This window comes from Delphinapterus leucas, chromosome 11, assembly GCF_059928025.1.
Source record: "Delphinapterus leucas isolate spDelLeu-1000000601 "Yukka" chromosome 11, BTC_Dleu_Yukka2, whole genome shotgun sequence".
Classification (NCBI taxonomy): Eukaryota; Metazoa; Chordata; class Mammalia; order Artiodactyla; family Monodontidae; genus Delphinapterus; species Delphinapterus leucas.
Genome location: NC_143139.1, coordinates 82,162,027 through 82,189,271, shown reverse-complemented (window position 1 = coordinate 82,189,271; position 27,245 = coordinate 82,162,027). Strand labels below are relative to the sequence as shown.

The following is a 27,245-nucleotide window of genomic DNA, read 5'->3' as shown; positions in this document are numbered from 1 at the left end:
TCTGTTGCATTTCTATACACTAACAAACAATGAAAGATCAGAAAGCGAAATTAAGGAAACAATCCCATTTATCATCACATCAAAAAGAATAAAATACCTAGGAATAAACCTACCTAAGGAGGCAAAAGACCTGTACTCTGAAAACTATAAGATGCTGATGAAAGAAAATGAAGATGACACAAACAGATGGAAAAATGATATACCATGTTCTGGGACTGGAAGAATCAGTATTGTCAAAATGACTATACTACACAAGGCAACCTACAGATTCAATTCAATCCTTATCAAATTACCAGTGGCATTTTTCACAGAACTAGAACAGAAATATTTTAAATGTGTGTGGAGACACAAAAGACCCTGAATAGCCAAAGCAATCCTGAGAAAAGAAAATGCAGCTGGAGGATTCAGGCTCCCTGACTTACAGTAACGAAAATAAAAACAAAAATAAACAAATGGGACCTAATTAAACTTAAAAGCTTTTGCACAGCACAGGAAACCATAAACAAAACGAAAAGACAACCCTAAATGGGAGAAAATATTTGCAAACGAAGTGACCTACAAGGGATTAGTTGCCAAAATATACAAATAGCTCATGGAACTGAACAGCAAAACAAAAAACACAACCCAGTCAAAAAATGGGCAGAAGATCTAAATAGACATTTCTCCAAAGAAGACATACAGATGGCCAACAGGCACATGAAAAGACTCTCAACATCGCTATTTATTAGAGAAATGCAGATCGAAACTACAATGAGGAATCACCTCACACTGGTCAGAATGACTGTCATCCAATAGTCTACAAATAATAAATGCTGGAGAGGGTGTGGAGAGAAGGGAACCCTCCTACACAGTTGGTGGGAATGTAAATTGGTACAGCCACTATGGAGAACAGTATGGAGGTTCCTTAAAAAACTAAAAACTACCATACAACCCAGCAATCCTGGGCATATATCTGGAGAAAACCATAATTCAAAAAGATACATGCACCCCAATGTTCATTGCAGCACTATATACAATGGCCAAGACATGGAAGCAACCTAAATGTCCATCAACAGAGGAATGGATAAAGAAGATGTGGTATATATATATATATATATATATATATATATATATATACACAATGGAATATTACTCGGCCATAAAAACGAATGAAATAACGCCATCTGCAGCAACATGATGTACCCAGAGAATATTGTGCTTAGTGAAATAAGTCAGAGAAAGACAAGTGCCATATGATATCACAAGTGGAATCTAAAAACATGATACAAATGAACTTATTTCCTAAACAGAAAGAGACTCACAGACTTCAAAAACAAACTTATGGTTACCAAAGGGGAAAGGTGGGGAGGAGGGATAAATTAGGAGTTTGGGATTCACATATACACAGTACTATATGTGAAATAGATCATCAACAAGGACCTACTGCATAGCACAGGGAACTCTACTCAGTATTCTGTAATAATCTATATGGGAAAAGAATCTGAAAAAGAATGGATACATGTATATGTATAACTGAACCACTTTGCTGTACACCCAAAACTAACATAACATTGTAAATCAACTGTAATATAAAATAAAAATTAAATTAAAAGACTATAGATAATGTGTAAATAAACGGGTATTGCTGTGTTTCAACAGAACGTTATTTACAAAGCCAGGCAGTGGACTGGCTTTGGGTCTGTTAACCCCTCACCTACATAGATTGGTTACATTTGTGCATAAATTTGTGAATATTTATTGATCTGTACACTTTTGACTTATATGCTTTTCTCACTATATATTCCACTTCAATGAATACATTTAAAAAATATAACAAAGCAGGACAGTCATTAAGAAAATAACAAAAACAACAAGAACAGACGCAAGCAGTTAGGATTCGCTGGTCTGCTTGTAATGCTGCTTCTGAGATTTGTTTCTTGCTGCAAAGATACTGGAGTATTTGGAGCACTACCAGTTCTTTTCATGCACTCTATGTACCAACATTATTGTTCATTTCCTTCTTTATGGGAGGAGAATCCATTAAGAGACCTCCAAGTGCTTAGTTCACTTAATGAATTCCCTTTATTAAGTGTTATTATTACTGCCCAAATTGATTTCTTCTCCAAGTTATATCATTCTGCCATTCTATAATTGAAACTCTAGGTACTTAGGACATAAGTGACCTAAGAAACATTAAGTATCAACTCTACTACTGCTTTAATTTTCAGATTTGCCCAGAAAGAACTTCTTTCAGAAGTAATGTATCTTGCCCATCCCTACCCCCACTTTCACCCCAATGTTACAGAGCTTAAACATAATTAGAAAAAAAGAGAAAAGCTATCCACACTCAGTGTATCTGCTAAGGGATTTTGTTAAGCTTTTCTCCCCTGGAAGATAAGAATAGAAAAATAATGACAGGGATGACATATATCAAGTACATACTACGAGCCAGGCATTGTTCTAAGCCCTTTCCACGTGTTAATTTATTTAATCCACATAGAAGTGCTCTGAAGTGGTTACTTTTTTTATCCCCATTATAAAGAAGAGGAAAGTGAGACAAAGAGATTAAGTAATTGCCCAAGGTTTCACAGTTAATAAGTGAGGGGCTGGGATTTGAACTCAGGTAATCTGTTTCTAAAGCTCATGCTCTCAGATACATGCTAAAGTAAGTAGCTTGGATTTGATTATAGAGAAATCAGATTCCTTCAATATAAGTGTAGCAGAGCTTAAGCATTCCCAGCTTCCTGCCACCCCCTCAAGGGAAATGACTGTCCCCCGTCTATGCCCTACTGACTCATACTGCAGCATCTATGCCACTTTATTGCACTTACCTTTTGTATCTCTGACTTTCCCTCACTGTGCACTCTTTCAGATCTGGGACTGTGCCTGATTCCTTCTTGTATCTCTAGTGCCAAACATAATGTCTGCCTGGACATAACATGGCTCAAAAGATGTCTGCTGGATACAAACTACTATATATAAAATAGATAAACAACAAGGTTCTACTGTATAGCACAGGGAACTATATTAAATATCTTATAATAAACTATAATAGAAAGGAATATGAAAAAGAATGTTTATATTCTTTTATGTATATATGTATAACTGAATCACTTTGCCATACACCTGAAACTAACACAACATTGTAAATGAACTATACTTCAATAAAAAAAAAATGTCTGCTGAATGAATGAATCAATCACACCATGAGTGATCACTCCTTTTTCTTTGGTTCACCAAGTTTTCAGCTCATTTTTTTCTGGTGATTTATTACAAGGGACAGGACACAATGTCATGAAGAATGTGAAGTGACTTGGCACTATTTCTGTCAATAAAGCTTCTTAAAGCAAGAATACCCTTCCTCTGCATTTAGCTCAAGAATCCCCCCCATACTGCTGGCCTCGATGATAACGGTGTATGTCTAGTTAAATGTAGCTAGAATTTACATTTATAATTAATAGGATAAAACAGACAACAAGGTCCTACTCTATAGCACAGGGAACTATATTCAATATCCTATGATAAACCATAATGGAAAAGAATATGAAAAGAATTATAACTGAGTCATTTTGCTGTACAGCAGAAATTAACACAACATTGTAAATTAACTATACTTCAATAAAATTTTTAAAAATCAGATAAAATAGGCTATTTTCATACTCATTTCTAAGTATTCATCGAAAAGTCCGTAGGCATTCATCGGCTGAAGGTTGTAGTCCTTTTCCCACTGTGGGAAACTTATTTTCCTTTCAGGTCCATGCTCTTGTCGTACTTTCCTTCTAGTCCACCAATTCTGAATTAACCTGCACAACAAGATCAATTTATTTAAAAAATATATATATGTATATAGCTGTTCATAAGACTTAAGTAATAAGAAATAGAATATAGAACAATAGTTTAAAAAATTTAGGACACGCTGCCAAGGAAATGAAGCCTTGGATTAGAAGGGAAATAACATTGGAGGCTACACTTCAAGCGTTTGTACTTGCAAGTGAACAGAATGATTGATGAGCTTATTTTAATCATGCACGAAACTGTCTCTCGTCCAGTGGTGCCTCGGAGGTTTGGGTAGAGGACCGAGAGCATTGATAACCTGATCCCCCAGTACAAAGGCAACCCACAGGCCTCTGAGAAGAAGATGGTTTGGCCTAGCTGGCTTAGTTGAGGACCCGTGAGCAGTCTTACCATTGGGTGCTGACCTGCATACTCTGACTCGAGGGCCCTAGAAGGTCTGAAAACCCACAAAGGTTTCCTCCTTTCCTGGCATACAGAAGCCCGCAGGTCCACAACTGGATCTGCCTGCTTTTGGGTTGAGTTTGACAGAGGCTCTGATTCCCAATAAAATTTATCTCACACTGGTGAGGTTAGTACATTAATCCTTGGCAGTGTTCAGAAGTGCATCTTACGATACGGAACAGGGTTGAAGAAATTGGGGTGTGGGGGGGGTCAGGTTTGTGTGCTGTAGGGGGCAAGGAGAAAGCTGAGGGGTATCTGAGAGTAGCGATGCCAAAGCAAAAACAAATGTGAAATAAACTAAATAAGAGGATGGGTATCAAAGACAATTCTGTCTACTTCACAATTTTGCTCTATGTCCATATTAGTAGAAGGTAAATATAGTTCCCTTTGATGTCTATGACATTTTGATGAGTTATGGATGATACTTTAAAAGAGAATATAATGCTTCTAATTTTAAAATTTTATGCTTTGTTTTTTTTAAGTTTTATAGAAAACATCAACACTTGGAAGAAGTTTTCTAAAAATAAATCTAAGAAGAGAATATTACTGGCAGTGGTTCTGACGGGGAGCTAAGAGATGACTTTTCGAAGTGAACCGAGTTCCAGTTAATTGTTCTGGCTGAGTGGTCTTCCCTGAAATTCTCTATGGAGACACTTGAGCTGACCTGGTAACCTGTAGGTGTAGAATTAAAGAAGAAATAGAAGTGCTGCTGATTTATGTCCCTTTAAAACTTAACTGACCAGAACTGAGCAGACACAGCCAAATTCAAGGTCATCCTTACAAAGGTGATGCAAGTTTTTGCCCATTGCCATCAACATAAACTGTTATCATCAGGTAATGATGTTTTTACTGGTTAGGATAGGCTTACTTAGAAATACTCCAGTTTCTTTTTTGAATCATTTTTTTAGGTCTTCTTTCCATAAGTTCCTTTCCTGTACAGTTGAATTTAAGGAAGTTTAAAGAAATTACCATTTCTGATTTATTGCAGGGGTTGGGGAGTAGAGACCTCGTTAATGTGTCATCGTCATTTAAAGCGGCTTGGAAGCAGGTATCCAATTACTTAGGGGCCCACAGAGACTTCTTAAAGAATATTCACTTTTGTTTATGCGATTTGTGCTAAATCTTCCAAAAGAGCCAATGTTTATTATTTTCATGATTTGTCTTTGAATATCTAAGCATGACGACTTAGCTCCAGGTACACACACACACACACACACACACACACACACACACACACACACGCTTAACTGCTGAGTCTGCATTGCTTATCTTACTTGCCACACCTAGAAAAGCCAATGAGACATGCTGCCTCTCAAGTATAGATATCTAAGGTACTTACGGGTAGCCAAGTTCCATGAAATTATTCCAGGTCTGCTTTAGCACCATTATAATACCCATTTGCATACAGAGATCAATAAGGCATCCACTAGGGTGGCACTGCGAGGTAAGCAAACACAGAAATTCAAGAATCAATGGACAGGAAGAAAGGCTGTCTGGTTTCTAATCTGCACAAAGTTGCCCTAAGCCTGTTTAACGCCAAGTCTGTAGGAAACAAGGAATGATGGGAGAATACAGACCTCTTCTAGTCTCCACCTGTTTATCAGCCTCAAGTAGGCACCTGGGTGTCCTGTGAATCTTCAACACACACAGAAAAACAAACCATTAGCATCCTGTACCTTCAGTGAATATTATATTCAGATTAGCACATCCTCCAGTGAAAATTACCGGTGCAGTAAGGAACAGGTCTCAGGGAATTAGGAAAACTCTCTGGAACTGGCATGATGGCAGCTTCTGGAATTCTCTGGGAGTATTTCTCTCCTGGCCCTTCTGTCTGTCTGCTGAACACAGAGGCCAGTTCTTGCTGCCTGCCGGCTTTTAACATTTTCTGCTGAATATCAAGTGGCTGTTTTGTAAGCAGCAGGTTGGGTTTAAACACATCAGATCTTTTTGAATATTAGTAATGCCGTGTTTTTTATTTTTTAAAACTAAACTATTTGACTAGCATTCCGTACTGAAGTAGCTAGAGACTACGGAGAGGCTGCTCATCCATTTCACTAAAACCCAATACTCGGCTCTTCCCTGGTTCTAGTCTCCTCAGACACACTTCCTGGTGTAACGAAGTTCATGGTACCCGGACGTTCCAAATCCTCAGAACTGCTGGATTCAGAAGCTACCCAGTCTCCTTCGGCATCCTACGTCAGCCCCCTTTCCTGTCTGAATGTCCTTCCCTCCTCTGTGAGGTCAGGGATCTGGGACATGCTGCCTGCTGTCCTCCCCCTGATGCCACCTGCTCTTATAGGTGTGAGATCCAGAGGCCCGATTCAGGTACAGATGGAGCCTGCAAGTTTTACATTCACACTTCACGTGTGCAAACTATTTTCTTCTACTCACCTTAACAAGAAAAGGTACAAGGGACTTTGATGGAGACCATTCCCCAGAATGGGAAGGGAAAGGAAAGGAGGAGACTGTTCTCCTCTTTATACACTTTATAAAAATCACCCTAAAGGCTGGCCTCTCTGTCACCCTGGTCAGACCTCTGTGCGCTCTGTCCCTGGCCGGGGGAGGTGTGGAGAGAATGGGTTCTTACCTTCCGAGGAAGAATGCGATGTAAAACGTGGAGCTGTTCAGATTGACAAACTGAAAAAGAAACATTTTCAGGGTGAAGCTGTTCTCCCACTCGGACTCAGTGCGAGGCTGTTCTGTGGACACAAGGGGAGCAGAGTTTGAGAGGCTGCATCTGACTCCTTCTCAACTCCCTCTGTCCAGCTCCCCAGATGCATGGGGTGGGAGCAGAGGCTTCCAAAGGAGGCTGCAGGAGAGCCCAGCTTGCCTACAGATGACATGCGACGGAATGGACCATCCATGGGTTCCTCAAGCTCCCAGACCAGCCCCAGCGAGGCTTTGGTGGGAAGTGACTACTAACTTGTCCGAGGGCAGGGAATATCGTTTGTTCTGCTGTCCTAGGATGCCCGGAGAGCCTGGAGTAGAGACAGCCAGGCTGAAGGGGCCGCACTCCCGGCCCTGGCTCCTTGCAGGAGCCTCTCCTTTTGCTCTTAGTTTCCACCTGTGGGGTGGGGCCTGTGTGGCATCAGGTCCCCTCCCATCTCCTAATAACTCCTTGGTCTCGACTTCTATTTCTGGTGTGATGTGAGGTGCTACTGGGAGAGAGGGAGTCAGATCCCCCATCTCAGAATGAGCATCTGACCCCGTTACCTGTCACCCTCATCCATCATCATTTTCATTCTCAAGGACAAGTACCAAAGAGGTGACCTCATCTTTAGAGCTTTTATTGTACAGCAGCATCTTTGTCTTACAATTTCCTGACCTCAGTCAGGCACCAATTTTCATCTTCTTGTATTTCAGTTTCCATACAGCAAATGCTCTTTGGACATGGTGATGCAAACCAAAAATATGGATCAATCCTCCAACCTGAAATCTCATGTCAAATGTGCTTATCCTTCCCTGGAAGTTGCATCCTCACCTCAAACAACGTCAAAGAAAATGCATTTAATGCAATAGCACTTTCTGTTTCCACATTCGCTGAGCTTCTAATTGCTCATTTACCATTTTACCCCATCAATTCCTTTCCCACCCTCAAAATGCTTCCCAGGAGTATATCTGAGAAGGGAGGGGAGAAAGAATGAGAATCGGATTTAAAATGGTTTAAATGTCAATTTCAGAACAAGGCCATACTGCTGTTGAGGGAAGAAATGACAAAGGATGCTTCAAGGGCTTTAGCTTTACTTCACTTCTGCTAATGAACTCTTGGTTACACAGGAAGGTCTCCTAGCTCATCAGCCAGCTGGGTGGGTTCCCAGGTGGCCCAACCAAAGATTGACCATGGCTGATATCTCCACAGGCATCTTTTCCAGCCTGGAGCAAGGTCCCCCCTGGACACAGTCTATCAATGGGCAGTTACCTCTTCTGTGGACATAAACTTCTATATTTTGGGGCAAAGAGTGGCGGTGATGACAGATTTCAATGAATTCAAAGGAGATATGCCAAGTGCCTAGCTCTGTATCTGGCACATAGAAGGGCTCAAAAAGATGAGATGCCAGATGTATCTGGCATCTTTTATTATAATGATGATTATAAATAAAAACACTTTTGTGATTTTTTTCTCCCTTTGGCAAGCTACATATGGGAATGTGCTAAAACAGGTTTTGTGTGGGAGCATGTAATTTTCTCAAACTGCATAGAGTAAAATGACTAATATCTCATTAATGAAATTGGGACAGTTCCTCTATCTTGAAAAATGTAGTAAATGTACAGCTCATAGCTGGTTACCAGATTGTTCTGGTGCCTTACAGAGTCAGAGAAACGTTCCTAGGGATGACTTGTCCAGATGAATGTCATTTCCACAGATGTCAGTAATGGTTAGCCTGTCTACATAAAAGACTCCCAGTCTTCAAAGCAACTAATTTTGCTGTGATTTTATATGCCATTAAAACTTGCTGTGTTTTTAATTAAATAAAAATTGTAGGCAATAGCAAATGAACACTTTTCTAAATGATTATAGGTACTTCATACACATGTACTTTTGTAAGAGAAAACCTACTTTAAATTATATTAGCTCATGAAAGATAATGTCTAAATGCTTTACAGCTTTAGGTAGGAAAGATTCTCTCAATTCCTAGACATGTTTAACATGTCCTGTTGAGGGCAAAGAACAAATTGTAGTATGCAATTCAAAATAAAGGGAATATTTGTTTTCAGCAGTGTTTCAGAAATGAATCTTTGAGAAGGTATTTTTCAGACCACAATACTGTACTGTGAAATAAAGAGCGTTCCACTTACCTAAGTTTGTCAGAAGCAGTGCAACTTTTTCATAGAGCTGTAAAATAAATTTAATACATTTAACAAACTGTAGATGTTCTAAAATCTGTAATTATGAAGTAAATAGGTTAAGTCATAAATGAAAATAATTTCATTAACCATCCACTGTGCAAACAATGAAAACATCATCAACAATTGTGTCCTTTCAGGACAAGAAAGAATTGTACAAGGTCCCATTTTAATATTTTAAAAGTCTCACTTCTTGTGTTGGGGTGAATAATTCTGTAACAACAGGCCAGCTGCCACTAATTATCAGCTTGCTAAGGGATGCTGGGCAAGTCACAACATTCCTGGGCCTCCTCAATGTAAAATCTCTAAGCATCCTCAATGTAAAAATGTAAAATCTCCTCAATGTAAAATCTCTAAGACTGCTTCTGATAAGGGTCTGTAATCCTATTGTTTTTATGGGCTGATTTTCTAGATTATAGCATTCCTAAACACCAAAGTGATCAAACATTATTGGGAACCGCCAAACTTATGGTAATCTGCTTTTCTATTAGTGAATTAGATGCATCCCTAACTCACCCAGCCATCTGGTAAATGGAGGGTCCTAATAGGATGGAAGGGGTGTGTGTCCCTGTGCTTGTGTGTGTGTATGGAAGTACAGGGGGTACAGTTAAGGGCAAACCCAGCTCTAGGAGATTCCCTAGGGAGGGTATAAATTGAAAAAGAAAAGAGCAAGTGCTTTCTCTAAAATGAAAGATGATAAATGAAAACGAAAAAGAAAACTAGTCAAATGGATTTGAACAATATGAAAATTAAGATCACATTTAGACTGAAGTAGTGAAATTTCACTGGTTAAAATTCCCCAGGCTGGAATAACAGCTTTACCAGCCAACAAGCTATAGGTCTTGGGCATGTTACCTCACCTCTTCTTTAGACCATCGTTTTCCTTACATGTGGTTGAGAATGGGTATTGGACACACTGATCTTGAGGTCCTTCCTAACTTTTGCATTCTCTTACCCCAGATTTCTTCTAACTACAGAAATAGTCTAAATACTCAGATTGTATGACTCTAAACTTTCAGCAAAGACTGTGGTTTGTTATATTAAGATATAAATAATTCATATGGCCACAGTATCAACGTTTGTATATAGAAATCTCAGACTCTTGAAGTCCAATGTTAAAACAGACCGGTATAATTTTCAGTAAGAAATCTTGTGTTATAGATGAGTCATACATCTCAATTTTATCATAAAAATAAAATACTGGTAAACAACATATTAGGACAGATATTCTAATCAAAATTATTTTAATATTACAAAGGCATGGTATTATTAAAGTTACTTACATAATTATCAAGGAAAATTAAATTCAACCGGTGAGACAACCGTTCTCAAAAATATAATTTTTGATTACCTAGTTCATCCTTTAATCTTTCATGTTGATGTACATTTGTTAAAGTGCCTCGCTTTGCACACTTGCCTCAAAGGCCTTGAGAGCTGGTGATATGCCATCGTTATTTTTGTTTGGAAACTGAAAAAATTGGAATTTAAAAAAGGAACAGCACAGGAGTTGAAATATAATTATTATTAACCTTTTGAAAAGTAAGGTAAAGTGTATGAGGACACTGGGATTCATGGCATCTGTGAACATTTTATCTGGATGAGACGAGATGGATAGTGAGACTTTGAGCAGGATGCAGCAGAAAAGAGCACATAAACAAAGGGACTGAGAGCCAGCAAGAGAGCTTCACATGAGCGGTTTCTGGAAAAGGCCTGATTTCTCATTAGCCAGTTGAGACAGAAAGCACGGATAGTTTGTTCTGATAAGAGTAGTAGAAGATCTAAGTTTCCAAACTGGATGCCACAAATGGTTACTGTCAGAATCTTTAACAGCAAGCTTTCTGATCCTAAGGATATGTCCAAAAGAAGCTATGAGCACTTCTAATTTTATCTTGTCCGCCTGATCAATATATGTGGGTTTGTTCTGATGCAAGCCATATTTTCTGGTTTAGTTCTTTTTGGAACAAGTCATTGTGGTTTTCACTGTTTACAGGTTATAATGAAATGTCAGATTCATTTTGGTATGGCTGAATAAAAAGGATGGTAATGACTTTTAATGTCTTCCTTTATTGGCATATATAGCTTGAGACCACTATATTGAGATGTTCTTTGGTCACTAGTGAAGCGGAATAAAATTGAAAGAGCATGACAAGGAGGAGTGAGGAAATCTATCTATTCACTCTGTCTTTGAAATATTTATTTTTCAAGACATGCAATAAAATGAAAACCCCGTAACTAGCCACTAAGAGGCATAATAGTTTGTTAGGATCCAGAATACTTTTGTAAAATAATATGAGCTTTATTTTTTTTTTAAATACACATAAAAGTAAACACACATTGTCAAATCCAGAAAATAGGCATTCCTTATAGATCTTCTTCAGTTAGGATTGGAAGAAAGTCAGAAATAGGATATATGATCTATAATAATTATTTGAAAGAGGCTTTAATGAACATAAATTAAATACCAATCTAGCTCTCAAGATTTTTATATTCAGTTAATGAAAAAGTATTCATGATTAATGTCCAAATGATTTTTTTTTTTTGCAAGACCAGTATGGCCAAAATTTTAAGTAACTGAAAACAATTTATATAGCTATAAAAACTATATTATTGAGTCATAAAAATGTCTTAAATTGGGTCATTTCAGCAGTCATTAATAGTTTAGTTCTGAATTGGTCAAAGCTATGTTATAGTCATTAGTCTGTCGTTTGTCCTTTATTCAATATTTGCTTTTTAAGGACTTAAAATTTTTAAAAATATATTTTGATGAAGAGCTTTCCCAGCTATATTACACACTTGGTTGACTTCATAATGGAACCTGCAAAGCTTCAGGACATAAGACAGGAGTGTAAAGGTGTGTGCTGGATGAGGATGTCCTCAGAGATGGCCGAGGAGGGTAAGGCAATTGGTCACTGCACAAAAGGGTCCTGGATGATGCTGGTTTTAGAGTGTGTATGCTTTTTATCTTCTTTCCTTCCCCTTGCTATGGCTTGTCATTTTCTGACCTTGTCAGTATTCTTGCCTTAGTAACCTTCTGTTATTTTAGTTTGATGTTGGCCGAGAAATCAGAACACCAAATATGTTCACATTGTATCTAAAAATAAAGAAAGAAAGAAAAGAAAAGAAACCTTAAGGGCATTCCTAAGAATGACACATGTCAGCTTTAGTGTGTGGGCTTGGTCATCCATTTTGGTGACTCAGAGACCCTTTGTTAAATAAAACATGTAAAACGCCTACCTGTCTAGCTCCTAGCACACAGTAGGTGCTTTGTAGTGGCCTTAATTACATACTATTTCACCTCCCCTCCTGCTTTGTTTTTAGTTTATTTCTTCTTTTCTTGGCTGTGTTCCACGAAGCAGAGGTTTTTGGATAAGTGATTTTCAGTTAAATGAAGTGACAACACTGGCTCCTGGTCAAAATGTACCAGCAAGCATGTGTTTATAGAGCCACTGCATATATGCAGAAATTTATTTCTTAAGATGTATAAATTAAATTTTAATAAGACATTGGAGAAGAGAGATGATAAAATACAGTAAGCTTTAATTCACTGCATCCTACCCGGACGCAGAATCTTTCACGGCTCGGGCTGTTTGGTTAATTTCACTATGAATCACTCCCCTTCACAACGAATATTCATTCCACAATTAACTTTGAGACTAGCTGAACCGGGGACAGGGGGAGTGCAAGGGAGTGACAAACAGCCACTTTCAATCTCCACTTGACCAAGCAGTTACACAGTCATCACGTCAAAGTGATCTGCAGGTGCTTTTTTTTCCCCCACCTTCTGGATTTTTAAACTTTTTTTCTAAAATAATAAAGAAGTTCCTGTATCTTTAATAATAATAATAAATTACCTATATTTCATTATCTCGGTGATTTCAGCACAATGGCCCAGATTTAAGTTGCAGTATAAATAAGGGTGAGGGGAACTCTAATTGAACACTTACTCCATGCCTAACACTATACATGGCACTCTACATACGTTATTTATTCCCTCCTACAAACCTCAAGTCTAACAATGTCAGCCACTGCCTTTTGTTCTGCAAAGAGTGACAACAATTTACTGAGAGCCTACTGTAAGCCAGAGCCTGTTTCTGTTGCCAGAGTTTGGAAACTTAGATCTTCTACTACTCTTATCAGAAAAGACAAAAGTTTCTGCCCTCTTGGGGCTACATTCCAATGGAGAAGATAAATAACAAAATAAATTTTTAAAAATAGCCTATTAGATGGCGATTAACGCCATAGAACAAAATAAAGCAGGCGAGGAGCTAGGAAATGGTCAGACGGCAGGAGTGGGTTGCAATTTTAAATTGAGTGACGAGGGAGGCTTTATACTGGAAAAGTAACAGTTGAACAAAGACCTGAAGGAGGTGCAGGAGTAAACTCTGCAGACCCCATGGGAAAGAATGTTCCAGGCAGAGAGAAGAGCAAGTCAAAAGTCCTAGGGTGAGAGCGTGCCTGGCACATTGAAGAGAAAAGGGAAGGCCAGTGAGAAGCAGGAAAGTCAAGGTGAGGAGGGAGGAGACAAAGTCAGAGAGCTCGCTGGGGCCAGATGAGGGAGACCCTGGGTCTCCATGTGAAGACAGAACTTTTATTCTGAGGGAGAGGAAAGCCACTGGATACAGTGAACAGAGGCTGACTTACATGGATGAAGCTTGCTTGCTCTAGCTGCTATGATGAGCCTGGATTGAGGGAAGCAGACGTGAAAGCTGGGAGACCGGCTCGGAAAGCACTGCAGTAATCCAGGTGGGATATGCTGGGGACCTGGACCAGGGTGGGGACTGGGGATGTGTGAAAAGTGATCAAATTCTAGATACATTTCGATGCTGAGAGAAGCAGAGGAGTTTCAGCCTGGGTGACTACAATGGGGGCTGCAGGAGGAGCTCATTCTGGAGGGAAGACGGGGAGTTGGGGGTTGTGTGTGTTAGGTGAGGATGTTTGGGGTTCAAGGGAGACAGCTGGGCTGAAATATACATTTGAAAAAAAACTGAAATCAACACAAGCTACAAGTACCACCCTGAAATACTCCTTGCTGGGTTATTGCAAGAAATGCTTTGGATACTAATTTCCCATCCGTTCAGAAGCAAAAGGAAACAGGAACCAACATTACTGAGCTATGTCACAGAGTCTGAGCTAGGCCTTTAAAATGTATTTTTTCTCTAAATTTCCCCAAGAGGTATACAGTGTTATCTTACTGGATAAATAAGGGAACTGAGGTTCAGAGAGGGCAAGTGCCTTGCCCAGTCTTACAACGTAGAAAATCCTGGAGGCCAGATTTGACTCAAGCCTTCTGTATCCCCAGATGAGTACACCTTATGCCAGGCACTCTGCAGCCAGGCCATAAGTGCCACATAATTGACCGCCTCTCTAAGGCCAGGTCCCTTTAGAAACAGAAGAAAACTCACCTGTAGCACACACATTTTATCCATTTGACTAGTTACCTTGCGGCTCACTTACCACATTCAGCAGCATGATGATGCAGAAATTGATGCACACGGCAGTCCCCGTGGTTGCAACCTGAGAATTATTCCTGATTAACGCCCACTTAAAGGCAGCGAAAGTGCTGACGGTCACCACCCTGTAAATGACGATCCCAAACACGGCGGCGATCACCACGCAGATCTGGCAGGAAGACCAGAGGACACCCAGTGAGCACTGTGATGGAATGTTGGAGGAAGGGGCTCCCGCCATCTGGAAAATCCTCGGATGAGGAAACGAGATAAAGCGGCAGTGGTCCTGACTCAAGACACCACAACAAAATGCACACTTTTCACGTGGTTGATGCTTTCTCTTGTCTGTTTGTACGTTCTTTGTTATCCAAATAGAAAAGCCACAGAACTTGAGAGCTGATAAACCGTTAAGCTATGGGGTAACACTTTATTAAACAGAATATCAGATTGAGCAAATGAACAAATATTTATTGTGGAAATCTTATCGTGTCACTCTTCTGTTTAAAACTATTTATTGGCTTCCTTTTAGGATAAAAGCAAAGCCCTTATGGTGGCCTGGAAGAGTCTCTCCAGCCCCACTGAGTGTTTTTCCCCTCCCTCTGGAGACTCTAGACCTTTTCTTATTGTTTCCAATGGGCCAAGCATCCTTAATCTTCAAGACCATTTCCTTTGCCCAAAATGCTGATCCACCCATTCCCCTGCCAAACACACACACACACCCCCTCACGCAGTCTAGTTAATACCTAACTCATTCTTCACATCTCAGCTCAAGAACTACTTCATAATTAATGCTTTTCATGAACGCCCACTCCTCCCCCCAGGCTTTTTTTTTTGTTATAGGGTACTCTTCTTTCAGTGTACAACTTATAATTTCTAACAATTTGTTTGATTATTGCTAGTCTCTCCCACTTAGATGGTAAGCTCCATCAGGGTAAGGATGGTAACTGTCATTTCTGCAGCAACTTAGCATCATGCCAAGCGCTCAGTTATTTGTTGCTGAAGAAGCCTGTGAGAGATGCATACTCTTATTTATCAGATATATACACAGACTGAACTGAGGCATCTTCCTCTGAACATTTCATGGTGTTTGAGAAGAATATGGCATATCTTCTCTCTATATGAATAATGGGAATTTGAGATTCCAAAAAGTTTTGTGGCTTTCATTAGATGACTTGCTTAATATGTCTTTGAGCAGAGACCTTAGCTTACATAGTTGTCAAAAACTGGATCTTAAAGCTGGGCCTCAGGACAGCCTCTGCCAACTTAGAGATTCCTTTCTTTATAGAAGCTTTTTCTGTGTTTCTCACAGACTCTATTTCTGGCTTACTATGAGTGACATGCTCTAAAAGCTCAGGTATGAGTCCTAGCTGAACTGGCTAAAGTAGTAGTAATAATAATAGAAAACAAAGAAACAAAAATCGCCCGTGTCTGAATCCTGGAGCTGCTGATAGGGAGACAGGTGAGAACTACACTGAATTATAGACAAGGGCGGCAATGTGGTAGAATGGAAAGTTCACTGGACTCAGAGTCAGAAGTTAGGTCTGAGTCCTGGTTCAGCTATGAGCTAGCAGTGTGACCTTGGGCACGGAGCTTGTTCTTTCCATGGCTTCTACCTCTATGATCTACCCCATCTGTAGAACAAGGAGAACTTAATTTATGTCCTTAGGTCTTGTCGTGAGAAACAAAACCCCAAACAATAAATGTGAATGCACTTACAGAAGGCAAGGCCCGACACAATTGCTAACAAAGCAGCATCTGTAGAAGGGCATGGATCTGAGTCTTGATCTGAGCCGAGGGACACTGGGCTCAGTTCCTTTCTGGCTACGGGGGGTAGACTGTCTGAATTTTCTATTGTCTTGTCCTTCCCAGTCTAACCAACTAGGATATATACTTACAAACACTTGCTATTTGAAAAGAGGAAAGGAGGATCTTAACCATCCTTTCCTGTCTCAAATGACATTTCTGACATATTTGCATATGTTTTGTTCAGTAATTGACAGGGTCAAAGTTGATCATAAAACGACTTCTTTTTAGGAAAAGCTAACAATCCAGCTTCAAATTAGTGTTTTGCAAACTTATATAATCATTAGTGAAATAAATGTTTGGGAGTTATATCTGGCTATATACAGTCTATTAAAAAATAGACTGTAATAAAACAAAAAAAAATCAGAGTTCCTTGCATATTGTAAAGATGAACATTGTTTCAATTACCATGTTTGGTTTTACACATCTATTTGCGTAGTATATACTAGGTTATGACAACGTTTGTATTTCTTACTGTTATGGGCACTGTAAAAAAATGTTTGAAAAACACTGCTGTAGGTATTAACACTATCTCATAGTTTTAGTTCCTTTCATTATGACATAGAGAGACAAATGCAAAGAACAGCAGATTAGAGGATCTGAGCTCTTGTCTATTTCTTGGCTAATCTGGGCAAGCCCTTTACCCTTCTGGAGTCTCAGTTGCTCCACCTGTAAAATGCAGACAGCAATGCCATCCCTGACCACCATGTAGAATGGTTGTGAGGACTAAATAACAGAACGTGCAAAAATATATCCAAACACTTGATATGATTATTGTTACCATGCTACAGGTTTGTACTTTATGAAAGAAAGAGTTTTGTAAAAATGTTTCAGACCATAAAGAATATTCCAGATGCAGAAACAATAAGTCGGCTGCATTTATCTGCAAATGCTTGATATGGTTCTGGTTTTCCCGAAATGGGATTCATCCGCTCTTTCTTGGAATACTTGGCTTCAAACTGGGGCCGTATTTCTTCCTAAAGAACAAGCAGACACATTTTTATGTACTGAAGAACTGTTCAGACAATAAGAAAAAAATCATTTTACCCCACAGGAAAACTGAGTCAACCAATGCCACCGTCAACGACATGGGCTTGGAAACCGGCCACTTAAAGAAAATCTGCAGAATGATGATCTAGACTTTTTATCATCAAGGCTATGTAATTTAGACTAATAGTTAAGTGTGTCTATTATCTTTTTAAACTATACTTGAAGAAAGAAACTGAGAATGAGCAAAGGGACCAACTTGTCCTGTCCCCAGTGGTTTGAAACAACTAAAAAGCTTATACTTTTATTACTGGGGAGCGATGTGGACACCAGGACAAAGAAAGCTTCTGAACAGCAAAATGTTCAGAATTCGCTTTGTGAGTTACAATTCTTAGTTTTCTACAATTTAAAATTCTTCGATTTAGGCAGTTAAAAAACATCGTGCATCTATTTTTTAATAAGCTCCTATAGATGTCATTCACCCTTAACCATAGGTTTGAAACGTATTCTTTTTGTTGTTGAGGATTTTTGCATCTATATTCCTCAGTGATATTGGTCTGTAATTTCCTTTCTTTGTAGTACCTTTGGTTTTGGTATCAGGGTGATGGTGGCCTCACAGAATGAGTTTGGGAGTGTTCCTTCCTCTGCAATTTTTTGGAAGAGTTGAAGAAGGATGGGTGTTAGCTCTTCTCTAAATGAATTCACCTGTGAAGCCATCTGGTCCTGGGCTTTTGTTTGTTGGAAGATTTTTAATCAGTTTCAATTTCTACTTGTGATTGGTCTGTTCATATTTTCTATTTCTTCCTGGTTCAGTCTTAGAAGCTTATACCTTTCTAAGAATTTGTCTATTTCTTCCAGGTTGTCCACTTTATTGACAGAGAGTTGCCTGTAGTAGTCTCTTAGGATGCTTTGTATTTCTGGGGTGTCTGTTGTAACTTCTCCTTTTTCATTTCTAATTTTATTGATTTGAGTCCTCTCCCTCTTTTTCTTGATGAGTCTAGCTAATGGTTTATCAATTTTGTTTATCTTCTCAAAGAACCAGCTTTTAGTTTTATTGATCCTTGCTATTGTTTTCGTCATTTCTATTTCATTTATTTCTGCTCTGATCTTTATGATTTCTTTCCTTCTGCTAACTTTGGGTTTTGTTTGTTCTTCTTTCTCTAGTTCCTTTAGGTGTAAGGTTAGATTGTTTGAGATTTTTCTTGTTTCTTGAGGTAGGCTTGTATTGCTATAAACTTCCCTCTTAGAACTGCTTTTGCTACATCCCATAGGTTTTGGATCATCATGTTTTCGTTCTCATTTGTCTCTAGGTATTTTTTGATTTCATCTTTGATTCTTTAGTGATCTCTTGGTTATTTAGCAATGTATTGTTTAGCCTCCATGTGTTTGTGTTTTTTACGTTTTTTTTTTTTTTCCCTGTAGCTGATTTCAATTCTCATAGCATTGTGGTCAAAAAAGATGCTTGATATGATTTCAATTTTCTTAAATTTACTGAGGCTTGATTTGTGACCCAAGATGTGGTCTATCCTGGAGAATGTTCCGTGTGCAGTTGAGAAGAAAGTGTAATCTGCTGTTTTTGGATGGAATGTCCTATAAATATCAATTAAATCTATCTGGTCTATTGTGTCATTTAAAGCTTGTGTTTCCTTATTTTCTGTTTCGATGATCTGTCCACTGGTGTAAGGGAGGTGTTAAAGTCCCCCTATTGTTGTGTTACTGTCAATTTCCTCTTTTAGAGCTGTTAGCAGTTGCCTTATGTATTGAGGTGCTCCTATGTTGTGTGCATATATATTTATAATTGTTATATCTTCTTCTTGGATTGATCCCTTGATCATTATGTAGTGTTCTTCTTTGTCTTTTGTAATAGTCTTTATTTTAAAGTCTATTTTGTCTGATATGAGAATTGCTACTCCAGCTTTCTTTTGATTTTTGTTTGCATGGAATATCTTTTTCCATCACCTCACTTTCAGTCTGGATGTGTCCCTAGGTCTGAAGTGGGTCTCTTGTAGACAGCATATATATGGGTCCTGATTTTGTATCCATTCAGCAAGCCTGTGTCTTTTGGTGGGAGCACTTAATCCATTCACGTTTAAGGTAATTATCGATATGTCTGTCCCTATTACCATTTTCTTAATTGTTATGGGTTTGTTTTTGTAGGTCCTTTTCTTCTCTTGTGTTTCCCACTTAGAGAAGTTCCTTTAGCATTTGTTGTAGAGCTGGCTTGGGGGTGCTGAATCTCATAGCTTTTGCTTGTCTGTAAAGCTTTTGATTTCTCCATTGAATCTGAATGAGATCCTTGCTGGGTAGAATAATCTTGGTTGTAGGTTCTTCCCTTTCATCACTTTAAATATATCATGCCACTCCCTTCTGGCTTGTAGAGTTTCTGCTGAGAAATCAGCTGTTAACCTTATGGGAGTTCCCTTGTATGTTATTTGTCGTTTTTCCCTTGTTGCTTTCAATAATTTTTCTTTGTCTTTAATTTTTGTCAATTTGATTACTATGTGTCTCGGCGTGTTTCTCCTTGGGTTTATCCTGCCTGGGACTCTGTGCACTTCCTGGACTTGGGTGGCTATTTCCTTTCCCATGTTAGGGAAGTTTTCGACTATAATCTTTTCAAACATTTTCTTGGGTCCTTTCTCTTTCTCTTCTCCTTCTGGGACCCCTATAATGCAAATGTCATTGCGTTTAATGTTGTCACAGATGTCTCCTAGGCTGTCTTCATTTCTTTTCATTCTTTTTTCTGTATTCTGTTCTGTGGCAGTGAATTCCACCATTCTGTCTTCCAGGTCACTTATCTGTTCTTCTGCCTCAGTTATTCTGCTATTGATTCCTTCTCGTGTATTTTTCATTTCAGTTATTGTATTGTTCATCTCTGTGTGTTCTTTAATTCTTCTAGGTCTTTGTTAAACATTTCTTGCATCTTCTCAATCTTTGCCTCCATTCTTTTTCTGAGGTCCTGGATCATCTTCACTGTCATTAACTGAATTCTTTTTCTGGAAGGTTTCCTATCTCCACTTCATTTAGTTGTTTTTCTGGGTTTTATCTTGTTCCTTCATCTGATACATAGCCCTCTGCCTTTTCATCTTGTCTACCTTTCTGTGAATGTGGTTTTTGTTCTACAGGCTGAAGGACTGTAGTTCTTCTTGCTTCTGCTGTCTGCCCTCTGGTGGATGAGGGTATCTAAGAGGCTTGTGCAAGTTTTTTGATGGGAGGGACTTGAAAGGTATTCTTAATTAGTATTGAAAACAAGGTAAATACCTTTCAAATCCAGCTAAAATCAACGTTCCTCTAATTCTAAATCAAGCTGAGATTTCATTTCATTGAGTTGAGTCCCATCCAATGTGAAAAGTTTCTGACTAAAAGCAATTATGGGATTAGGAAAAGATAATCAGCACAACGGTATATTGAAGTCATTCTGATTAATTAAGAACTTGTTCTACATGAGTGTCTTGGAAGAGGAGGGAAAATAAGCACAAACTCTGGTGCAGTGGAGACTGAGTTAGTCCAGGCAGAAACACTCAAGACTTAGATGAAGGTACTGACAGAAAGCAAAGAAGGAGCTGACAGAAGAGAGATTATGGAGGATGGGCACAGTCTGGTAGTGGCCTCCCTGTGTAGGAGGAAGGGCAGCCCGTCTCCTGCTGCAGGATAAGCCCAATGCTGACTTTACACAGTGGCAGGTAATGGGGAAGGTCAGGGGGAGATACAGTTATAAACAGCCTCTGCCTCCTTTATTTTAGGTAGTTACACTTTAGGATATTAACAGATCTAGAATATTCTGCTTCTTTGGGAAACTCAATTCATTAGGCTATAAGTGTCATCAAGGGTCACTGAGTTAATCATCCAGAAAATGAGGCCAGTCATGGAGCCAGACCTGTCATCCTGGGTATTACAGGCTGAATTGTGTCCCCACCCCACCCCCCAATCCATAAGTTGAAGTCCTAACCCTCAGTATCTCAGAATGTGTCTATATTTGGAGACAGGGTCTCTACAGATGTAATTAAGTTAAAATGAGGTCATTAGAGTGGACCTTAATCCAACATGACTAGTTTCCTTATAGGAAGAGGAAATTTAGGCAGAGACATGCACAGAGAGAAGACAATGTGAAGATACAGGGAGTAGATGGCTATCTACAGCCCAAGGAGAGAGACTGGGAACAGACCCTTCCCTCACGGCCCTCAGAAGAAACCAGCCCTGCCAATACCTTGATCTCAGACTAGCCTCCAAACTGTGAGACAGTCGACTTCTTTTGCTTAAGCTACCCAGTCAGTGGCGCTTTGTTACGGCGGCCCTAGCAAAGTAACATGCTGGGTTACCCCTGAAGAAGGCATGCAGCATGTCTGGGCTCTTCTGTACAGCAAGCTGAGAACCACAGGCTAGAAGTAAGAGGCATTTCTACAATGAATCCCAAACAGAAATAGAATTGCACATGGCCCCTGACGTGAGTTCCTGTACACAGGTGTGCTGAGTGAAAGCAGGGTTCAGCACTCCACACTTTTTAACAGGGCTGGGAGTTCAGAAGCTCTAGACTTCTGAAGGGATGTTTACCCTAAGGGTACTCACACTGTGGGCCTACCACAAGGGCCAAGAGTGACTTTAGACTGGTTTAGTCAAAGTTATTTAATGCCCTACTTTATAGCTGAAAGGGGAAAATTTAGAAACATTTTTCTTTAGAAATGAAAACGAAGATGAAGTAATTTGTCTTAGATGACACAGCTGCTTAGTGGTGACTCGGCTTCCCAGGAAAGAGCATTTTCCATCCCACTCGAAAGCCACTCCCATAAACACGTGTAACAAAAACCAGAACAGCTCCATCCAGGAGGAAGTCTTGAATGCAGCCTGGCTGTGGCTGGTAGCCCCCAGAAGTCACCTGGGCAGTCTCTTCCAACTCAGAAAACCATTTTCTAGAGAATGCATGCTTATAAGAGCATGAGAGAGGCCTCATCACAAGAACAGGGATTGCTGAGAATCCCAGTATCATTTCTAGATTTAAAAACTACCCAAATGTGTTCATGGGTGTGAGGAGAAAAGGCAGCCATCCACGAGGCATGATTTGAAGGAAAAAACACTCCCCTCAAAATTATCTCCCCCACCAAGCCTATCCGAGGGCTAAAATTCTCAGTTATGTTTACAGAAGATTCCTTTTAATTTATAAAAATATGTATCTGTGTCTCTTGGAAGGAAAACACCCATTGATACCCATTATCATATCATATATGACTAGTGTATTTGATTTACTGGCCCAGCAAGGCTCTGAGGAAATGGTACTCAGGAGAGGTAGGAGATAATGGATGAGAGGAAGGGAAGAGAAGTTCAGGCCGGGCACAGGGTGACCAAACCCACCCATGGGTCCTCGAGACTTCTGACAGGAATGGGGCAAGGAGAGAGAGGATAAAGACCAGACACAGGTTAGGAAAGGGCATGGTGTATTGGCCTAGAAGGGGATAAAGGGAGAGTGACATGCTGAGAAAGTGAAGTCTGTGGGACTGAGTTTACCTCTCCTGGACGGTTTTATCTAGAGCTGGTCCTGCTTTTAGCCACATCCACCAAAGAGGCTGTTTGAGGAGTGGTTTCCCCTCAGTATTTATCACTTAGGGGAACACTACTGAGCCTGTGCACATCTGGGCACTGTCCAGGGTCCTGTAGAGTTCACAGAACCATTTCCTTGGAGTACTTAGGAGGTCTGCTTCCATGGGCCTACGATTGTGAAGCTAATATTCTCCTTCTGATAAAGTAAAGAGAACAGATAATATTTAAGGAAACTAAACAAATCTTACTACCAATTCTTCTGATGCCTCTACCTACAAGTGAAATGCTTTACTTAGTCATGGAATTTTACTCCACTAACGAATCAAAATGTTGTGTGCTTTTTTTTTTAATTCCTCTTGAAATTTCCTGTAAATACAGATATAAAAAATGCTTTATGAATCAACCTGACTTCCACCACAGGCCAGAGAGCGATGACTCAAGAGGGACTGTGTATTTCTTGGTTATCGGCTTTTTTAAAAAAGAAAATTGAGGTAAATGATACAAACCTCCTCTTCTTCCCAGTCTATCAAATCCCAGTCATAAGCAATTACTGCTCTCCGTCTTTTCCAAAACTCCAGGAAAACTGTCGCTGGAACAGAGAAAGGCAGACATTTCAAATAAAACAATGCCTTTAACTGTGACAATGGATAATGAAGCCATTGTAAAGAATGACAGTTTGTGTAAGCATTCTTGAATATCAGAATTTCTAGATAAACTTTATTTAACAAGGATCATTTTCTGAGAATTACTAAGTCTGTGTCAAACACAATGAAAACTTAGAAATTTAAATTAAGCTGATTTGCAAGTCACAGCGGAGCAGACTTACTAGAATGACGAAGCTCCTGAGATGTAAGAATACAGAAAACTAGGTTACCAACATCATTTGAAAAGTGAGGGGCAGAAAAGGAAAAGCAGAGCTTAGCAGTTCACATGTATTTGATTGCCAGTGATCTCTTGTCCCCCAAATTCTTCTCAGGATAAATATCTGTGTAGACTGTATCTTCCTATTTTACTGAAGGAAGCTATTCTGTTAGAGGAAGCTGTCCTGTTGCTTCTCTTTTCTCCAAACCATCTCTTTATTGTCACATTGAAGGCAAAAGTGTGTAAGTTCTGTTAAGAACCTTTCCCAACTTGTTGGCCTCCCTACCCAGGTAAAGCTGGGAGTGATCCTCATTTAGCCAAAGTAACTTTCTACTCAATTCAATTTAAAAATATCAACACAAATGAATTGTTGAGCATTATAAAATGATAGAGAGATCAAAAAATAATCAAGACACATTCCTGCTGCCTTGGAAGTCACAAGCCCAATGAGGGAACACATACACTCAGTTACTCACTCAGAGGATGACTGCAACTAAGGATATCACAGAGATACCCTAGGAGAGGTAATTGTTGACCATCTCTATTGGGCCTTGCTGTATAGTCAGACTTCAAAAGGGAAAAATATGTCATATATTTGGAATCAGTTTCATGGGGTAAGGTAAACATCCAAATGTCCACTCCAAAGAGAGAGAACTACTTCCTTCTTTTCCACTCCCCCTTGCTCTCACACTACCTCCTTATTAGTGGTATTCGGACACAGAAGACATGTTTAAAAATAAGTAACTGGAAAGACAGTATAGGGTAATAGTTAAGAGCTCTCTGGCTTGTGAACTAGACATTCCTAGATTTGAAATCCAGTTCAGATACAAGCTGTGCTATCACTGACAAACGAATTCACTTTTCTAATTCTCAGTTTCCTGCTAAGCAAATGAGGGATGGCAGTATAATCCCTAACCGCAATGGCAAAATTCAAAATGCTCTAAAAATTGTTTCTTCCCCTAAGTTTGGCACAAATTCATCTTGTGGCAAGCTGTGACTTCGACTGAGGTGAGGCTACTCAAGGTCTTCATTTATCCCTCTTAGTGAGAGTATACATACGTTGAAAGCAGCCATATTAATGTATTTGAATATGGGGTACGTCCCAGACCTCATGGGGTATTATAGAATATATATGTACCACAGTGCCTCTCTAAAATCTGAAAAATTCAGAGTATAGTCGTTAATAAAGTCACGCCTAAAATAATCAAGTGCTTAATTCTAGAAGTGGGAAATGGAAACAAACATATGTCTTTGGAGGTTAATAAAAGTGCCAAACTATTTACAACAGCCAAGACATGGAAGCAATCTAAATGTCCATTGACAGAGGAGTAGATAAAGAAGATGTGTGGTACATATATACAATGGAATATTAGCCATAAAAAAGAATGAAATAATGCCATCTGCAACAACATGAATGGACCTAGAGATTGTCATACTGAGTGAAGTCAGACAGAGAAAAGACAAATATCATATGATATCACTTATACGTGGAATCTAAAAAAAATGTACAAATGAGCATATTTACAAAACTGAAACAGAGTCACACCTGTAGAAAACAAACTTATGGTTACCAGGGGGAAAGGGGGGAGGGATAAATTGGGAGATTGGGATTGACATATACACACTACTATATATAAAACAAATAACTAATAAGGACCTACTGTATAGCACAGGGAACTTTATTCAATACTATGTAATGACCTATATGGGAGAAGAATCTAAAAAAGAATAGATATATGTATATGTATAACTGATTCACTTTGCTGTACACCTGAAACTAACACAACATTGTAAATCAACTATACTCCAGTTAAAAACGAAGAAAGAAAAGTGCCAAAAGCTGAGCAGCTATTTTCCACTGGAATCCTTGCCAGGAGTCTTATTGTGTCAGGGGTTCCCAAGACCACCTCCAGTCTTGATAATTCACTAGGAGGACTCATAGGACTCAGCATATAGTGGTACATATGGCTAAGATTTACTACAGTGAAAGGATATAAAGCAAAATAAGCAGAGGGAAAAGGCACATGGGGTGAAGTCTGGTGGAAACCAGGTGCAAGCTTCCGAGAGTTCTCTCCCAGTGGAGTCACACAGCATGTACTTAATTCCCCAGTAATGAGTTGTGACAACACGTGAAATGTCGTCTAACAGGGAAGTTCATTAGAAACTCAGTGCCCAGGGTTTTTATCAGGGGCTGGTCATATAGACATCCTTTGCCTAGCACGTTCCAAAATTCCCAAGCCTCACAAAAAATCAGGTAGGTATTCAGCACAAACCATAATGTTTGAGCAAACCGTTTAAAATGTAAAACAAGTTACTCTTAGCAGTTAGGGTGGTAGAAACTCTCCTGAAATTTAAGTTCCCAGATGCCAGCCACGGGCCAGCCCTGTAAAGCAGGACTCTCTAAGGCAGGCCTGCTGTGTTAACTTCTTTTTGCACATTTGCCTTCTGCCTCACCAAATTATCTTGTCCTTGCATGGGGTCCCTGAAACATCTCCTTGACTAGGTCCTCTGGCCCTTCAAACAAATGCCACTTTATTGATTTTCTCTCTTTGGTCTCCAGAGTCCCTCCTAGCCTTGAAGAGACAAGGCAGCCAAGCCTTGAATGTGTGGCTTTTCTCCGTAAGAAGAAAAGCTTTGGACCCCTTGGCCTCAGAAAGGCTTGCTCGGGGCTCATGCTGGGACGGCCTAAGGCCACAGGATACACATCCAGTCTGTCTTACAGGCTGCTGTTGCTCCCAACAAGCCCCACCGACCCATCTGTGGTTCTCGTCTGTAGGAACTGATTTCCAAGACAAGCCAGTGGCTGTAAGAATTATTCCACCAGCTTCCTTCTCCCCAGCATGTGCTGAACCCTGCCTCAAGGACAAAGAAACTCGAAGCAGTAATTCCCTTCTTCGGCCAATAATCCTCTCCTCTCTTCCATTCTAGAACTTGGGAAGATGAGAAGAAGAAATGAATTGTTTGTGCAGCTGCCATTTTCTTGTGTCTTTGTGTGAAAATCCCCATTCATCTGAGGAGGAATCTGCTTCTATCTCTATGTTTGAACTAGGATGTAGTCAAACCAATATAGGTGATCTCTTCTCAAGGCAAAGCTCCAATCCCCCACCCTCGTAACTCCATGATTTAAGTCCTTTGTCTAAATACACAGCTCTGGGAGCCCATGTGCTTTGGGTGTGGTAAGTTATATGCTGCCTTATGTCAGCTCACACTTTCCTCTTTGTCTCCTCTGAAGCTGGCTTATGCTATATGTATATCTATCCATCTATCTATCTATATATCTTTATATTATATCTTTCTTTTATACTGCCCAGTACTATGATTAAGTTTGATTAAAAGTATATTTCTTTTGGAACTTCCCTGGTGGTCCAGTGGTTAAGACTTCGCCTTTCCAATGCAGGGGGTGTGGGTTCAATCCCTGGTCGGGGAGCTGAGACCCCACATGCCTCGGGGACAAAAAACCAAAACATAAAACAGAAGCAATGTTGTGACAAATTCAATAAAGACTTTAAAATTGGTCCACATCAAAAAAATCTTAAAAAAAAGTTTTTTTAAAGTATA

General features: G+C 39.5%; 1 protein-coding gene across 1 annotated transcript in view; it reads right to left on the bottom strand.

Moving 5' to 3' along the window:
* ANO4 (anoctamin 4) overlaps positions 1–27,245 on the bottom strand; it is a 202,647-nt gene that overhangs the window by 50,775 nt on the left and 124,627 nt on the right. The window contains exons 13-20 of the mRNA XM_022600027.3: positions 23,333–23,415; positions 17,147–17,287; positions 14,515–14,679; positions 9,013–9,049; positions 6,803–6,914; positions 5,793–5,850; positions 5,555–5,652; positions 3,640–3,782 (exon numbers count right to left, since the gene is read on the bottom strand). Of these exons, the coding sequence (XP_022455735.2) occupies positions 3,640–3,782; positions 5,555–5,652; positions 5,793–5,850; positions 6,803–6,914; positions 9,013–9,049; positions 14,515–14,679; positions 17,147–17,287; positions 23,333–23,415 (837 nt within the window). The remainder of the gene's footprint in view (positions 1–3,639; positions 3,783–5,554; positions 5,653–5,792; positions 5,851–6,802; positions 6,915–9,012; positions 9,050–14,514; positions 14,680–17,146; positions 17,288–23,332; positions 23,416–27,245) is intronic.